The 19,117-nt window shown below is 38.7% G+C and overlaps 1 protein-coding gene across 1 annotated transcript; it reads right to left on the minus strand.

Moving 5' to 3' along the window:
• Positions 1–261: 261 nt before the first annotated feature.
• PROSER1 (proline and serine rich 1) lies at positions 262–18,860 on the minus strand. The gene is made up of 13 exons (XM_009882351.1): positions 18,816–18,860; positions 15,503–15,568; positions 14,698–14,766; positions 14,137–14,231; positions 12,134–12,227; positions 11,515–11,625; positions 10,736–10,819; positions 9,714–9,792; positions 7,334–7,429; positions 7,168–7,212; positions 3,140–4,898; positions 2,333–2,480; positions 262–1,024 (listed from the first exon to the last, which is right to left on the minus strand). The coding sequence occupies exons 1-13, from the start codon at positions 18,858–18,860 to the stop codon at positions 902–904; spliced, it is 2,814 nt and encodes a 937-aa protein (XP_009880653.1). The 3' UTR covers positions 262–901.
• Between the last annotated feature and the right edge of the window lie 257 nt (positions 18,861–19,117).

The following is a 19,117-nucleotide window of genomic DNA, read 5'->3' on the forward strand; positions in this document are numbered from 1 at the left end:
CATTCACAAAAGTCTGCAGTCAAAAGTGCTGGATAGGCAGCCTATCCGCAGTACAATTATTTCATTCACAGAGAGGTGTGGGGGCAGGGAGAATGTTATGGAACATTATTTTAGAGGCAAATTAAAATGCTTTTATGTACTTTGGAAAGACAGATTCTCAGCTAGCTAAACCATACTCCAGTAAAACATAATCCACGTCTACCCAAATACAGTACAGCATCATTTCCTAGCTCTCCTGTTCAGATTCAGCCAAAGGAGTACTCAATTCAGCAGCAAGCCCATGACAGTATTTCAAAGCATAAGAAAACCCCCACACCCCTCTGATCCAGCATCCCCTTAACATACTGCTGATGCTAACAGGAGAACCTCACACATACAAAGAAAAGATTCGAAGAACCATAAACTGACCTTGATCTATGCACACGCAAGATGTGTGCATCTAGATGAAAGATCGTCTACAGCTTTAAGTATCTAGTTTCAGTCTAGATCTCATTCTATATTAACCACATATACCATACAAAACGTAACAGAAGGATAGGTGCTTATACACACTATTAGGTATACTTGTTCTCCTCATTCAGTTTGACAGCCAATTGCTCTATTTACATAAGCATCTGTTTGAATGTTCCTGATCCTGTAAGACACCAAACATTCAACTCATAAGCTAAAAGGAGAGCCAAGGATGCTCAGCAATTCACAGGATCAGACCCTGAATCAATTAAATGCAATCAACAAATTAAGTTTGACATCTGACACAGCCTCCTGGAATCATTTTACCCTCATGTTTTCCCCCTCTTTCCCCAATTCAGACCATGCTCCCACTAATGTGGAGACAGCTTTCAAAGTGAATAGGATCAGGCTCTGTCAAGCAACCACTGCAGTCTTTAAAAATGTCTGGTATTTATTGCCATCCACTCTGGGGCAGGCTTGTCTGCAGTGAAAATGGTGTTCCTGGTGTTGATGGATAGTTAGCAAAACCTTCAGGCTGAGCTGTATAGTTCTCCAGAGCAGAAGCAGAATGTGCCTTCAAGGAAGAGAAGAAGTTAGGAAACAGCACTGATAAAAACAAAAAAAAACAAACAAAAATCTAAATCAAGCAAAACTTCAGGCACAAATACCAGTCCTACTCAAGCCAAAACAAACAAAGTATCATCTGAAGTATGCAAAGAACAGAGATGAGCGATGCACCTATACGCAGATGTTAAACTGTAGTGCAACTATGGCTCTGAAACATCGGAGGAGGAAAGCATCTGGATTAAGAGGAAAAATGAAGCAGCATTAATGGCATTTGCTTTCCAGTGGAGTAAGCCACAGCTGATTTGGTAGGCATAGCTTAATCAGGGGCTGTAGTATTTCACTGACTTTGAACTTTCTTTATCTTCATTGCTCGAGTAGCTAAGTGTTTATTTTAGTGATTGGAACTTGTGAACACCCCAATGCAATCTGTGTACATACGATTTCTACAGAATAAATAAATTCCTGAGCTGCAAAAGCAGCATGGCCGAGACCAAGTAATTTGCTTCTGTTGATCTATTTCCCCTGATATTCAAAAGATACCTGACAATATTCTGCATATTGAACAGTACTTAGACACATGCTCCATTTCAAAAACTGATGTGTCACAGAACAGAAAAAACATTAATTCAAGACACTCAACTGCCTCTTTTAGTATTTTGTAGAGAAAGACAAATTTCCTACTAGAATCCTTAATCTGTACAGAGGCTGATTTTAAACAAAAGGCAAACTGAACATCTAAACACAAACTCTGATGATAGTTTCAGTTAACTTAGGTAGGTTGACGACTGAAACAAGTTGTTTCATGGACAAGAGAGGTGATGAAACTACACATTACCTAAAGCCACCTCAAGCTTATATTGCAACAATCGTAGTTGTGGGAACTATCAAGAGAAAGGCACAACCACGAGCAGACACAAATTCAAGATAATCTGATTGCATGTGTAGAGCGGCATATAACCCACAACAAAGCGGTTTTCCACAAAAATCTTGAAGTATTAAAATGTCAAACTGGAACCGAGCAGAAATTTTGCTTGCAACTACCTGATCAGCTCATTAGATTTAACACAAACCTAGCAGAAATTCCACTTGCATGTCTTTTCCTTTTCACATTCATAACGTCCAGAAGCACTGTACATTGGCCTTGAATAAGAAGTTAATATGTGTTGTTCTTTACCATCATCCTCATAATCAGTTCTCAAACGGGTTAGGGGTTTTAACCATTTACTTACTTAAACTACTCCCAAGAAGTTAACATGTAGCTACACGCTAAAACAATTACTGGAAGCAAAACAGTATTAATAAATAGGCACGTTACCTGCAGTAGTGCTGACTGTGCAGCCGCACTGTGCTGCAATTCCTGTAGGGAAGACTGTGCGGCACTTTGGGGAAAGCCAGGGATACCAGGGAGAGATAAAAGACCAGGAAAAACTGCATTTCCCGGTGCCTGTAGTCCAGAAGTCAAGCTGAAAGAATATTAAGATGAGGCTATTATTAGGAACATCTGCATCATGTTTTATCCTATGTTTCTCACTCTATAAGCGTATGTCTATATAAATTAGAAAAGCACCTCTTTTTCTAAGCCTCATTAAGGCCAGAATTTCCAAACAGAAGCCCAGTCCCTACCCACCTACGAATTATTCATGCACACACAGACCAAAACTGTCTGGAGCACACCTAAGAAGGGAACTCAGAAATTTTTGAACCTCAGCTCTGCCTACATTCTGCACACAAAAAAACTTTACAGACAAAAGTTAATGCTGAGTACTTCCTTAAAACATAGGAACATCTAAGATATTGTCTGCTATTACCTGGATGTGTCAATGGATGCCCACGTGGAATCCATTCTTGTAAAAGCCTAGGAGGTGCCAAGTATCCTCATCTGGGAAATAAGATCACTAAGCACCTCACTGGATTAGACTGTCGTAACGGGGACTACTGAGGACAACCTATCTACTAACTATTCTATCAGTTCCTAAAGACAGGTGGAAATCTACTGGTGAACTAACTTTAAAAATTAACTGTAATTACTATGAGTGAAAATAACGTCTACGCCTAAAGTAAAATCAGTGTTTTTCAAGAGAAAAAGAAATGGTTCTGACCTCCTTCAGAAACAGAAACATACCCAGCCTGTGCAACAAGTGCAGAGTTGAAGTTTGAGCTAAAGGCCGAGGCAAACCCTGGCAGGACCGGAGCCGGAGATGGGGCTGTGGCAGCTGCCGGCAGCGGTGCAACTGCTGCTACTGCAGAAGATGCCTGGAGGCCAGGGAAAGAAGGGAGAGCAGGAGTGACAGAGGGTGTGTTAGAGACAGGAAAACCAGGGAAGGATGGGTTTGATGATCCCAGAGGTCCCTGGGCAACAGAAAAAAGGGAAGGGACGGCACTGGACAAGTTAAGCGAGAAGGGTGGAGCAGAGACTGTTGCTGAGGCGGCGAGTCCTGAGAGTACGGCGGCGGTGGAGCTCACATGAGGGGCAGACACGGCTGAAGCAGTTGTAGACGGAGTAGCTAACAAAGACCCTGGGAGAGTGACGGGTGGCGTAAGTGCTGGATTACCAGTAAAAGCAAAGTTACTGGTTAGAGACGTAAAAGGAGGAAGTCCATTGAACACGGGGGCAATGGGAGCAGAGGAGCCATGTGGGGTGAGGGAAATGGAAGCCAGAGAACTGGAATTGTTTAGAGGAGCACTCAAAGAGGAGAGACCTGACAGTGCTGGATTCAGGGAACTGGGTAAACTGACTGGCACTGAAGCTGCTGAGGTGTATGCACGCCCAAGCGCTGACAGTCCTATAGTGCCGTGAGAAGGGCCACCTGAATGAGAAGGACCTTTGAAGGCCGAGAGGGTCGGACTTATAGGTTCCGTTTTGACCAAAACCGGGATACTTGTGGCAGCTGGGGCTGATGACAGCTGCTGATCAGGATTAGTAGGGCTTGTGCCATGCAAGAGGGAGGCTGATGAGCCACAGCTGACTGGCATAATCGATGGCGAGGTGGTTAAAGGTGACTGTGCAGGCAATGTTGGAGTGGAACTAGAATTGGCCACAGATGGGGATGGAAGACCAGGAAAAATGGCCAGCCCGGGTGTGGAGGAACGCTGTGGGGTGGGGGTGGCTGATGGAGTATAGCATTTGTTGACAGAGGAAGTGGGAGGGTCAGAGCTTTGATTAGCAAGAGCAGATAAAGAAGCAAGCTCACTTGTCATAGCAGAAGGTAAAGCGGATGAATTGATTAATGAAGTGTCATTTGATGTCAGAAATCCCTTTAAGACAGACAAAATTGGGTTAGGCAAGCTAAGTGAACCAGGAATGGTAGTGGCAGGAGAATTAGCGATTGTAGATGGAATGGGACTAGAAATCCCTTGGGCGTTGGGAGGCAAGGACAAAGGGAGGCCAGCAAAAACTGATGACAATGGCGTGGGATTATTAGTGGAAGCAATTGAAGAGGTTGCGGAGAACGGGAGGCCAGCAAATGGTGCAGTAGCAGATGCGAAAGCTTCACTAGGCGCAGGTGTGGCGCATGGTGTGGAAGAACCTTGCGGAGCTGGCGTGGCAGTGGGTATAGAAGCCAGCCCAGAAAAAACTGCAGGGATAGGGGTAGAGGTTGCACTGTGAACAGATGTGACAGGAACACCAGGCAATGAAAGGGATTTGATGACAGTAGGGGTTGGGGTGGATGGCTGAGATGTATGGATGGAAGAGGAGACCTGTCCTGGGAAAACAGGAAGGACAGGGGTAGACATGTTCATCCCAGATATGAGTGGAGTTGCAGGTGCTAATGGATGGCTTATTGCCTTGACAGGTGATGGGGTAGGGACTGGAGTAGCAGCAGGTGTTGAAGGATTAGAACCATGAGGAGTAAAGAGCTGATTCGCTTGTGCAGAAAAAGCTGCAAAGAAACAAAACTGGTAAGAATACTTGAAACTGTCAGAAATGTTTGAAATCAACACAAACATATTTAATACAGCATTTCAAAATATGGTACACAGGCAATAGCTAACATATAATGTCTGTATATAAACAGTGAACACTGGAGCCTACGAAAACAAAACGGTACGTACGAACACATCACACAAGTTGTACATCATGTAGGCTACCACTCCTCTTCAAAACACTTTGTGACATCTGCTACCTCTTCATGATCTCATGCAAGACAGTTAGACACTCAAATATACTCCGTAAGAATGTCTAAGTGATACAGGTAAACACCCTCCCTCTAGTCCCTAACGTCTGGCAGTACCCAAACCAGATCTAATATTCCATTGGCATCAGATCACCTGGGCTCCTCTGCATCCACTGTCACTGAAGGTCAGAATTTCCTTCAGAACCAGTTAATTCAATGTATCATGATTTCAGAGAAGTTTAGTGAACAACTGAAGAAAGCTGATTTCAGATGCTGGTATTTTTCTTTCCTTCAAAATCAGGTCATTCTCTTCACTGTGTTTCCTTCAGATTTTGATTCTAAGAAGGTACACCTTTAAATTCATGTATCACACTAGAGTATTAAACTAACATTGGCACTTGACCTTATCAACAAATATTTCTATAAGTCTGAAGTCAGGTGTCTATAATCGAGGCAAGCACCTGCCACTAGGAATATCAGCTTATATCAATCCTACAAAATAAGTCAAAGAGATATCAGTCAAGCTGGAGGAAAACAGGCAGGCACACTGCAAATGGGGATGTGGGGGGTTGATGGAATGAAGCTGCATTTATGAACACTGGCATGTCAAGAACCTTCATATGCCTCTATCTACTTTCCTGTGGAATATGAATGTGTTAATCATTCCTCTCAAACAACCCCTGTGCTTTATTTTACTTTTAAAATAATCTGCTCAACTGTAAGCAAATCACTGATCCAACCAGTCAAACTCATCACTCATTGCCCAAATTCTACACATACACACATAAACCCGGAATCTTTAAAATCTTGGACCTAAGTTGATATGACAAACTCCTGTTTTATCTAACTTGAAACTCTAAAACTAGCAAGTTTGCAAACAAACTATTTCCTTTTACATATTATTTTCCAAAAAAACTAGACCCAGATTGCTCAGCTCTGCATTCTGTCCTTTCCTCATCCTGTTTCCAATCTTAAAGATCCCAGTTGTTAATCCTGACAGCCAAGATTCTCACCAGAGAAATACAGCTGCAATATGACCCAGAGACTCAGAGCTGTTGCTGAATTCCTCCTCCTAAGAGATGATTTTACTCCTTACACCGCATTCATTTAGCTGTATAAACTACCTTGTAAATACATGCACACTTAAAGGGGTATATATGCATAAAGGTATTCTTTGAAACAGTAACATTTCTGTGGAACCACCTCTGGGTATAGAGGAGAAAAGACAAAGCGTAACTTTTTTTCTTTCCTAGAAATATTTACAGGAGCTAAACTTATCACGGTCATTTTATCTAATTTGGGTATTTGTTAATATGCCTGAATCAATAGTCAGTAGATTCTCAGTTTCTAATTGTCAAACCGAACAAAGTATTATCAAAGCCTTTGTATAAGTAATTCATAATGGGATTTATTACTATGATTTGTACTAGGTGTACAAAGCATACAAAGTACCACACAAATAGAGACAAAAAAAATGGACCACTCTCTCCTCTGCAAAAAGAACCGGAATTTAAAGGGTAAGACAAAAGTGCAGGTAGACATAGTTGGATGTAACAGTCTGGGATAAGACATTCTACACATGAATTCCAACAAACTATAAACAAAGAATCTCCCTCTCTTGTATTCCTAGCTTCCCATTGCAACTAATATATGAAATAAAAATGTGAATAAGTTTTCAAACAGATGCCCAAAGTTTTAACGACTGCAAAGACATTAACAAAGTGTTTCAATGCACTACATTGCAAAGCATATTTTGATTTAGTTTTTTATAAGGTTTCTCACATACTTATATGCTGAAGAATATAAAATCTTAATGTGCTAAGACAAAAGGCCGAATTTTAATGTTTCCATGCTTCTAAGCACCAAATGCCTGAGATGATTTTTTCTGCAACTCTCAAGGGATCTTGTCTCCAACAGCAGTTAAATACTTAGAGGCTTATGAAAATCCCACTAAACAAGTAAGTTGTTTACATTTTCTGAACAAATAACAAAGATACAATCAACACAAAAATCCCCCTGTGGATTTGCAATTTACCTTGATTTTGGGAAGGTTTTGCCTGACTGGAAAGGTCTTCATTTTCTAAACAGAGAACAACAGCTTGTTATTTAAAAGCAAATGAAACTCCAGCAGTGAATGATCCATTCATAACAATGAATTAGAAAAAATACCATCAGCATTTTTAAAGGTATGGATGCTTTACCTGATACCACTTGATTAGCAGTGTATGGGGGAGGGGCTGGTAAGCCTGGAGCTATGACATTAGCCATTGGAACTAAGCCAGCATTGTTGTAAGCACCTAAAAGAACAAATGCAATACACATCTCAGTTGTCAGAAGAACACATATCTGAATGAACCAGTAAGTGTCTCTTCCTTTAAAAGAACATTTTCAAGATTGTAAGACATTCCTTCACCAAAAAGCCAGAGCAGTTAATCATCCAGGCTGGATGCTGGCTTTTGCTAATGTCTGCCTGAGTGACATGCATCATGGTGCAAATTTTAGTAAGGGCAGTTCTCTTGAAAGAGCCTGAAAAAGTCAGGTTTCAATTGCTTTCAGTTCCTTTTTGCCTGAAAAACTCAAAGGGGAGGAGTGATTCATAGTGTCTGCAGCATCATTTGTTCTTTTTCTATTCCTAATTCAAAGGCTATTGCAACTTCTCCTTTAACATTAAAGCCTTGACAAACAAGAGCCAAACATACACCAGTGACCGTGACCAGCCTTCCAAGACCAGTCAGAAAATTCAGAAAAAAATGTCCCATCTCAAATACTTAGTCTGTCATTCTTCAATATTTCTTTACTTGTTAAGAAATTCAAGTGGGTTAGCAAATTATTTTAATATAAAATACTTATTGTACTTCACATACAAAAAATACCTTTTTTTCCTCCCTTATTCTTAGGAGCAACTCAAACTGTTGCATAGCTGTGGTATACAGTTCTGATGAAGAACATCAGAATTCAAATCCTAGGGAAATAAATACACTTCACAGTGGTCCTGAATGAATATTTTAAGAGCATAAGAACTTACACTTCATGGGAAAAGGCAGCTCTTGTACATTACTCAAAGTGCAGTAATTTGTCATACATAACTCCTTTCTGATTCCACACTTTCATAACGGTTTTACCTAATGTTAAGATTTCTTGCATGACAATTCTTGGCTGAAAATCATAAAAGTAACTAACAATCATTGCATTACTCAGGAAGGAGATGTTCAACCAATACATGTAAGGGGCAAAACGAAAACATTGTGACCATTCTGTGTGAAAACAATCACATTCAATAGGTTCAAGTCAGCATCTGCAATCTCATTAAAGGCATTTTATATATACATAAATATACCATCAGTTATGAGTTCCGTTGCCACAACGTTTTTTTTAAAAAAGATGCTACAGCCTAAGGCGGCCCTGAAACCTCAAAAGCTGTTTCATATCCTAAAATGTACTAATACACACCCAATCACAGGCCAAATTTTGTGCCCTAACTTCCTTTGGATAGGATTTGTTTAATATAAATTTGAGCTAGTCTACAAGTTCCCTCTACGCTGTCTGGGGAGCAAGTAACTTCTAGAGCACAAATCATCAGATTTAGTTTAGCCACTAATAGTGCCAATTTTTCCAAACTGACTATAAAGAGAGTTGCAGACATCAAGTTGGTTAGATGACTCACCCTTCAACATGCATACTAAGAGCTCTACCACACTTTCTTATCAAATGTCTTAAAAACTCCCTGAAATCCCAAACAGCAGTGAAAAGCAAGCTTCCTAAGCAGAGCACTCCTCGTTTTGCAATACAAAATGGCCAAGATTAGGAAAAGCTTTCAGCTGCTCCTCAAAAAGACCAGAGTCTGACTACATAAGTACTCCAACCTCATCTTCCAAAGAAACAGCAATTGCCTTGCTCCCTTCCAAAAATATCTGGAATCAAACAACTGATGCAGCAGAGCAAAGAGAGGAGTTTACAAAGAAAGACTCAATCTTACCTGAGGCAGAAGGCTGGGAACAGGCAGACCAAACACGAGAAAAGGCAATCACTATGCCCCTTCTGAGACTGAAATCTACATGCCTAAACTTTTCTCTAAGGAACCTGTATTCTCTCCATTGTGATGGAGAGAAAGTAAAGCTGAAGGCATTGGGAGAAACAGATTACTGTCCTTCAGCAAGTTCCTACATATTTCCACCCAATTCAGGGCTGTCCTTGACCATATCCTAAGTTTGGTAGAAAAGCAACAAGCCAATAAACTTGTCAAGCCAAAGCTCAAATCTTGGTGAAACATTACAACAAAGCACAACCCTAGTCTTGTCTAATGTGCACAATGCCTCCCATAAATGAGCTATTTTGTCATCAGAACACGATTGTGAATTTTCCTTATGATGTGGATGTTGGAAAAAGAACACAATATATTCCTCTTTATCAACTGTGCAGTCATGGCAGGAAGAGGTAGAAATCAGTAGCCAGAGCAAGCTTAGGGAGCACAAGCCAATTCCAGATATGACTGTGGTCAGAGAAACTGACACTTGACACTTATTACTTAAAGGGAAAATGGATGAAACAATAGCATCAAGCTAAAACACATAAAAGCCTTACTTGGTGCAATAGTTGCGTGTGGCCGACATGGTGGGATGGGGTATGGAACTGGTTTGTGTGGATTGTAGGTTGATGGAGCCTACATAAACAAAAAACAAACGGAAGAAGCAACAGTGAAAGCATTACCTAATGTCTCTCAGACAAAAAGTTAACATTCAGATACTACTACAGACAGCTGTTCTTCACTGGAAAAATATGTGATATCAAATTTCTTCATAATATCCATAGTGACTGCAAATATGTCACTCTTTCTGAAAAGAATGAAACAAACATCACTAGTATACCTTTAGATTTTAAAATAACACTGAACAGAGGTGGGAAAGGGAACTCCTTCCTGCCTTGTAGTTTTCACACTCTGCAGTCGTGGCCTGACTTCTCATTTTATAGATTTAGCACACTTAAAACTAACAAATAATTACAAAGTTACCTGTCTCTACAGCTTAGTGAGAAACATCTCATAATAAAAGTGAAAATAAAACATTTGGACAATACTCCAAAGTAGTACCAGATTCACTGAAAGTTTGTCCCACATGCTTAAAAATTTTGAAATACAGATCAGCTGTGCTGTTAAGAAACAAGAACCTTCTTCTAAGGCACTGCTGTAATTCAAGTTTCCAAGATGCAGGCCTTTTTTATGTTCATGTGGGAAACCCTCAAAGATTGGAATAAAAAAATTGCATGTATTTCTATCTAAAACTTCCACTAGCTCATGATGAACTACTAAAAATGCTTTTAGTTTTGTCTTCTGCTACTGTAATTTAAATTCTGCCTTCAAATGAACACACATTGTATTCACTAGAGAATCTTATCCCCCACAGATATAAACCAGAGGTTCTTTTCAAGTTAAATAAAAAAATACTAGGTCATATTATCTTTATTGTAGAAGTTTAGCTTTGTTTAAATTGCTGCCCTACAGCCTTCTTGCAACATAACAGCATTTTATATAAAAGCCTCACTGAATTGGCCAGTGGTTGGATTTTTTTCCTTAGATTTTTATTTATTCGATCATTTATTAGACATACTGGTTTGGAAGGTCCAAGTATACGAGCTGCTATTCCCTTTCCTTCATTAGTGCATTCTTCTGTATCCTTTTTGATAGGGGTTCCCTGAAACAAAAGAAAATTTATCTATTAAGTATTAATTTGAAAGCAAATCTTGCTATAGAATTTCTGTCCTATTTTATTTTTTTTCTAAACTACATTTGAGTTTTTCCTTATTCTGAAAGTGATACTTAACCATGTTTGTTGGGAAAAAGAAACTGTGTTCTAGGCTTGTAAAATGGCAAGAAAGAGCATTCCAATAGCTTGGTTTACAACACTGAGCTTTTGTAAAGAGATATATATTAAACAGTCCATGTTTCTGACAGAATTCTGCATTTTGATTTGCGGACATGGTAACTTACATTTTGCAGTCCCTTAAAGTATTCACAGGAAATACTTAACATTGTTGTTCAAGAACTACACTAAAATTAGCAGTGTTACTGCAGTGACCATATTAGCTCATCTTATCATTATACCTCTCCCTATTCTGGCAAATATTGCTTGAATTTACAATGTTTGCCTTATATGAACAACGTTTTACTTATGCAGTAATCTTTACTGAAAGCAGCATAGAAAGAATGGACAAATAAAAATAATACAAGTTCCCTGGAAATGTGTAATGGGGTACAAAAAAACCCACCAAAACCATTGCGTTTGATTGCACTCTTTCTTCCATATATATGAATCCTGGTTTTGTTTATACTATAGTGAATCCTAAATCAAGGACGTTGTGAAAAGCAAAAGCATAGGATCACGCTTACTGGGAAAATTCCATTTATGCGGCTTGGTTTGCCCTTGGGATAAGGGTTGCCAGGAATCATGCCACAGGATGATATCATAGCATGAGGAGCCTTACAACCCGTTTTTGAAGCCTGAAAAATAATCAAGAAAGGACATTATTTGCTATCAAATTCAATGCTTTAAAGAAATTAATTACTATTTCATGACACTTAGACTGCATGGATCAACCTCCATAGAACAATTCAAAGCTTTGCCTCAAATCTTCTTCCCAAATAGTGCAAATAGTGTGAGGTTCTGCCAAAGTCCCCTTTGTTTTGAATAACTCAGACCACCTCTGCTTCTATTGAACTTGGGATTAAGCACTTGGTGTTCTCTAAAATAGATGCAGACTGTTTGCTTCAGCATTGGTTGCAATTCCGTGCCCCTTTTTCCATATGATCTTAATGCCTGACAGAAAATTCCCCTTTTTTTTGCACATGTACTACATAGCTCTTATCTTTATGCAGCTACTTCTTTCAGCTTGTCTTCTACCAGTAGTTCCCAGCAGTCTTCATGGTAAGCCCTGACCCCACAACGACCATAAGTGTGAAAATAATACTGTATTTGAAAGAATCAAGGATACTAGAGTATCTTGACTACCTGTTCAAGAATTCTTCTGCATCTTTTCTTCTCTGACATATTAATTCTGAACAGATCTTCAATAAGGCGATAATTCTGAGCATCAACAATGTTGCTATAAATAAAGACGTTGACAGATGATTACTGTCATTCCATATGCTTATCAGAAATAACGCACTACCGGAAAGTGATCAACAATTATTTAGCCAGTACCCAACAGTACATTAAAAAAACATAACCAGTTCAGATCATAATATTACTACTATTTTTAAAGTGAAAACCCTGGGCTTAAATAGGGACTTCATACCTGTAAGTGAAATATGGTATTACAATTAAATACCAATAGAGAGTATTAGAATTAAATATCAATATGGAACAATGGACAATGATAGCTAAACTTTATATCAAAAATAACTATGTTGACAAAACTAATTTTGCATCACAACAGTTCATTAGAAAGCTTTAATTGCTACTAGCACACAATTCCCAACACAGCAGAAAACCAGCAGCTACTCAGTTTGCCACGGTTTCCTGCTAGACTGGCAGAGAAACAAATTTTCACCTCATTTACTCCAGAATGAAAAAGATGCAACTTCTGGCAATTCTGTGTTCTGCAGAGAGCTAGTGAAACCCTTCACGCAGTTCCAAAATGTACCCTTCCTTTTTTATTGCTCCTCTCCCAAAAATAACACTAGGCATACCAAAGAGAACAACAAAATGTGCAAGTACAAGGAGCCTAATGCCTAATTCTACCTGCCTTTTTCAAAACCCTGACCACAGCACCTTTACTGCTGTCAAACATTACCTGCCCCGTGCAAACTACTGGCAATACAATCCAGCCCCAAAAAGAAGGACTTTGAAAAGGAGAATATTAGAAGAAACGGAATCAGCAGAATGTTGAACAAAGACATGAAAAATGCCTCAAGGAATGGTATTAAAATGAGAATGAACTTTCAGCTTTGTTCTCTAGTTTTGAGTAGCAAAGCAAGCAGTACATACATTGGGGTTAGGATTTCTGTGTCATGACTCCTTTATTATGCTCTTGCACTGTAGAAATTCAACAGCTAAATAAGTTACTACACCTTCCCCACACCAGCTGAAGTGTAGGAACTAGAGTCTATGAGCTCCAATCTCATTTCAAGAAGTAGAACAGGTTAGTTTAATGCGCCACTGAATTTCCTTTAGGCTACCCTCTTTTGTCTTGGTCTGAAAGACACTAGGAGCATTCATACAGCTTTTTAAAGCTCAACTCTGAAAGCAAGATCATGTCTATGTCCTCAGTCTTATTTGTTCTATGGATATTTATATAATGAATTTATATGCCCCAAAGTGTTCAAGCTGGCTGTAATATGTAGCATTCATATGCAAAGCAGATATACTTTAAGGGAAAAAAAAAAAAAGGCAAAAAACCAAAACAGAACACTTCATATAATAAATCCCCCACACCAGGCAGCAGAGTTCCAATATAGATACATGTAAAAGGTAGATCCTTTGAAGCAGCTGTGTTCAGTAAAAAAACTCGACTTTCTGTGTAAACATACATTTAGAATATCTATGCATCTTTTATAGACATTAGATTTGTAAATAAAACGTGTCAATTTAAGAGATGTATTTACTCAACTCATTTTAACATATGTAATATTTAGAGGGCTTTTGAAATGCAAAAGGGTCAATGCCCAGAATACTCTGGTCTCAAGCCTTTTACATTTCACTGAGCAGAAATAAGCTTAAGGCCGTCTTCGTTCTCTACAAGATTTGAAGACCGCTGTAAAAATATTGGCAAATTGGCAATTTTCCAGCAGGCAGAAGCCCGCATAGCAGCATGCTCAAGACTGAGATGAACTATGGAATTTTTCACAATGTCTACATCTAATTATTTTTTTCTTACAGCCCCATCAATAATGAGTTTGTGCTTTACCTTAACTGGCCACAGTGCTTCCTTCTAGAAGTATCTTAAGTTTTATATACAGAAATATTAATAAAACCAATACAACTTAAGGACATATAACATGAGAGATACTTACGAAGCTAAGATTTCAAGGGCAATAAGTTTATCTTTACTGAATGTGAAGCAGTTGAGAATATTAACCATTTTCGATGCCGGAACTGCCACTATTTTCTGACAAGTAAGCAAGAAAGAAAAAGGTGTATATAAAATAAGACACTGCAATTATTTTAAACCCAGAATGCTACTCAGTAACAGCTTCATATCACGCATTTCAGTACACGTTTAATACTTTGTCCCTCCCAGTGGGAAGGAGTTTCTATGTGCTAAATGCTGAACAAGCAACTGCAAAAACCACTTGCCAGAAGCAGAGAAATAAGGAAAGTTAACAGGAGTTAAAAAGGGCTACATCTGTTCTTGTGATACACAAGAAAATAAAAGATACTTCAGTCAGAAAAGATACACTGGCTAACAGTATGACGTTTTGTAGTTTGGTACCATTGAAAAGTAAAGAGATGAGGAGGAAACTTTGAAAATTAAAGGGCAGACTGACCTATCAGCTGCAAAACTAGAAAGCACAAAACTAAAACAAGATGAAGTGAGCAAACTTACTCTACAAGAATATGCCACAAGAACTTACATGTTGTAAAGCCTTTATTGCCTTGAGCTGTGGTTCAGCCCAGGAAAAGTATCTCAGTAACTCAACAACCTGCAACAGAAAGGCCTTCAATTAATCTTTTTTATATATTAAAAAATTATGCTAACAGCATCAATATGATCTTCCCATTTTTGCAGTACAGTGGTATACTGCTAAAAACCATGCGCCTGTCTGTGATGTCTGATTACATCAGCGCGTACCAGCATCTCACGTTCTTTGCATTTCTAAGTAGGTACCTAAAAATTCCATGTTGTGAAATGAAGTTTTTCTGTTGAAATATTTAAAATACTTACTCCTCTCTATATATTTGCATATATGCACAACTGCCACAGTATTAGAATAAACAAATTAAATCTTTCTGAAAAAGCTTATAAACCCTCAGTATCTCAAACAGTGTATTTACCAAACATACAAAAAAACCCCAAACAACTCAGAATAAAAATAAGGAAAAAAAAATCTACATAGTACCAAAATAAGGTGGATACTTATTACTACATGCCAGTTTATAAAATACATGCAAAATAATCCTACATTCCATGATGATCAATTTCTCCAATTTTCTCTACACAACAGGACTGAAAATGTAACGATTTTGATAACAAAATTTTTAACAGAACTATTTTTAACAGATTAATGCTGATATAGTAATGGGGAATTAAATCTCCCCAGTTAATAAATAAAAAAGTTAGTATGATCAGCCTCAGTATGATTTGAGACTGTCTTTCAGCATTACTAAATACACAAAACCAATAGCTCCCATTCAATTTATGACAGTGTGGACTTTTACCTGTTCACTGGAAAAGTATCCATGAACATATTCAATAGCTTTTAATTTGTACTCAGTCAATACAGCCTAGAAGATAGAGAAAAAAAAAAAAAGAAGATGCTTAATTAGTCCTTCAAAAACTATAACTATAGCACAATCATCTGCTAGAATAATCTATTAATTTAAAGATAGATTAATACAATTATTAAATATAAATAAATATTAAAATAAAATTACAATATTAAATATTCTGTCACCTTACAAAGTGACACTTGCATCAATTACACTGCAATATTCCTAAGTAACAGAATACTCCTTAGATAATTGAAAGAACAATGAAAAGCAGAGAGATGTAATTTAACTGTTCAGTTAAAAAAAAAAAAACAAAAAACTCATTTTTTGCTTTATTTCATTTTGCTTTTTTGGTTTAAAACTGTACTGAGAGAACAGCATCATCACTCTTCCTTTTGCCTCTAAGATTTACATTAACTTTACGTTAAACAAGATAATACAGATGATTATTCGGCCAATCTGTTTCTATGTTCCCTGTAAAATAATTAGCAAAGCGTGTTATTACTTCAGTGAATTTATCAAGAGACTGGGTAACAAGTCTGTACAGACAGAATTAAGTATATAAGAAAGCTTGCTCCAGAGGGTGATGTTGTCTTATCATCACCTTCCCATAGTTTGAACTTCAATATGCAATTGTACAAAACAAAGGAAGCAGAGTGGTTTAATGCCGTAGTGGCCAAACTGCGTTTGACTTCGTGACAAGACAGCTTTGTTGATAACCACCTGGGCTACCTAATAGCCAGGGTTTCCTCCCTCTCCTCATACCCAGCTCATTGATAAGACACACAAGATGTAAAGAAGACAGGCAACAGCTGAATTCCTGCCCAAAACTCGTGCACACACCTTTCTTCTCCGGTTTCCAAGGGCCCCATCTATTGCTAGCTCTCACATTTATTTTCAAATCACTTCCAGCTTCACTCACACACCCATTTCTATCTTCTTCCCAATAGCCCTAAAGCCTACCCCAATTCCTTCTTTTTTTGGCCTTGTCCCTCCACACGGACATGAAATTCTCCACCGCCGCATCCTGACTGTGAGTAGCACAGGTGCACAGAAACCCACTCGCGTTCTGTTTCGGGCAACCCCCTTCCTTTCTGTACCTCATTAAGAGACCAACGCTACCAGACACGCTGAAGTCACAGGGGAAAAAGAACGTCTCTCTTCATGCTCGTTTTTTCTTCTCTCCCTTCCCTCTCTTCACATATTTTGGAAAAAAGCTTGGTATGTCATGTAGCAACTTCTTTACTGAAACAAATGTCACTCTTCCTCCTTAAATCAACTGAATGACTTCATAATAATAACACAAACAAAAAGCACTGCTATGTGTATGTATGAAAAAAACACCCCTCAAACTTTATTTTTTTTAATAATTAAAAATGTATATGGGGAAAGACAGAACTTAGCTACACATTAAGACATTTAAATAATTGTTCCTGCTAATTGTAGGACTGAAAACAGAACACACCAACACAACTGACTAGTGAATCACATAATAAAGAGGGTTCTACCACAGAGCTAGAAATGAAGTTTAAACAAAGACCTAGCAACAAAGATACAAAATAAGCATTTGGAAAATGAATGTTACACTGGAACAGCACAGCTATTATTAACACAGCACAGCCCTGATCCTTAGATCAGCAGTAAGTTGGGTTTACAGGAACACAGGCAGATAGCATACAGGAAACATAATTGCCTAAAATCACATGTCAAACCCCCTTTTGTTTGAAGTCTTTAGTAATCACAGAGCGTATTCTGAAGGGCCGCACTGCAGTAGTGATATTTGAAACATTACTCCCTCCCACCATCAATTCTCAGAGAAAGTATTCATGTGCAATTTGTTCCTTGATTTTTTTCACCAGATTTTCCATAAAAATTCTTAAGTTAGAAGGGAAGTCCACGCCCTGAAATATCTTATAAGGGCTGTCAGATTTTTAGCTGGTTACACAGCATGGAACATGGCACATGTTTTATAAAGGAGAAATTATGACGATGACCTTATGTAAAAATGTTAGTAAGTGCAGTTGTGATAACAAAGACTCCTCGCTGGGGCTTTTGTGTGCCCAGTGGTTTACACCTCAAGATGTTCCAAAATAATACTGCCACAACTGCAGTCACCACTGTATCTTATGCTGAAGACAAGCTGAACTGCAACTTAAGTCTAGCACCCAAGTACAAATAAAAGAAATGACCTCTCCTAGACAACCTATCATAACAAAAAACACCTTTCACAAAAATGCTAAGGATTCCCTTTCTGCCATAAGGCAATCTTATCCAAAAGAAGCCCTTCATTTTCACACCAAGACAGCTTTAGCAGGATACATAACTGTTCTGCTGTGACATTTAAATCACCTCTGCTTAACTACAACAAAATATGTCATCCCAGGTTTGTACTTCCCACGCAAGACAGGAACCATGTTTCTACTAATCTAAGAAGTCCCGAAGAATCCAGACACTTTTTCTAACCCCTTTTCCACTTCCAGCATTTGGGGAACTGTCCCAACCACTAACCTCTAGCTTTCCTGTTAAAATCAGACCTCTGTGCAGAAAGAAATGAAATGAGAGCATCTACCAGACACAAGGAAGGTTCATTTCTCCGCTTCCCGCAACTAGGAGATCTTTTGTTTTTTAACAGGAGATGCACAAGCATGCATCTAAACCCAGGATTTCACATCCTGGAGGGTGGTGTGTACACACTCCCAAACTGTGGGAGATGTGGCTCTGAACAAGGACAGCAGAGCGCAGTTTAGAAATCAGCCCTCTCATGTCATATTTGTGTGGTGTATCTCCTAAACCACCATATAGAATGTGGATACCTCACGCTGTAGGTCCCCATCTCCTGTCTGGACAAGCAAACGCCCCTCCCCCTAAATAAGAGATACTTGGCTATTTTCACATTTCTTCCTTCACAGTGAAAATGCTGTGATGAACTTACTCAAGTGTTCATTTAAAATGAGCACTCCTCCAGCACATGCTGTTAGCTCAGTGCTAGCAATCTAGATATTCAACCTGTTTTCTGAGAAAATAAAAATATCTCAAAGAAAGCAAACATGTCAACAGCAGCTTTACATGGTTATGCCTGACATACAAAAACTAGGGCTACACCAGCAACACAGCATTGTAGTTCTTAACGCTGTAGTGGAATTTAGTCCTTATTGAATCCTGCAGTGATTATTAAGCAACACAAACACCTAACCTGGTGTGTTCATTCAGAGGAATATTCTACCACCAAATGGTTAAACTAACACGCAAAACGAGAAGTTACCTTTCTAATTTCATCCAGCACGGTTTCAAATGATTTCTTATCCATCTTTATTAGTTCATTCAATGCAGATGCTTAAACATGGAGGGGAAAAAAAATACTAAAAAAAAATAATATCCAGGCCAAAAACTTTACTGAAAGTCTTTAAGCATACAGGAAAAAAAAATATTAAAAAAAAACAAGAAGCAAGGCAAAAAAGGCAGCCTGGGATCTTCCTGGCCCCTGCGAATTCAGCGCTGACGCCGCTGCAGTGCTGGGCACGGCGCAGGAGACAAAGGCAGGCCGCCGGCCGCCGAGGAGACCCG

The sequence above is a fragment of the Charadrius vociferus genome, unplaced genomic scaffold, assembly GCF_000708025.1.
Source record: "Charadrius vociferus isolate BGI_N301 unplaced genomic scaffold, ASM70802v2 scaffold263, whole genome shotgun sequence".
NCBI lineage: Eukaryota > Metazoa > Chordata > Aves > Charadriiformes > Charadriidae > Charadrius > Charadrius vociferus.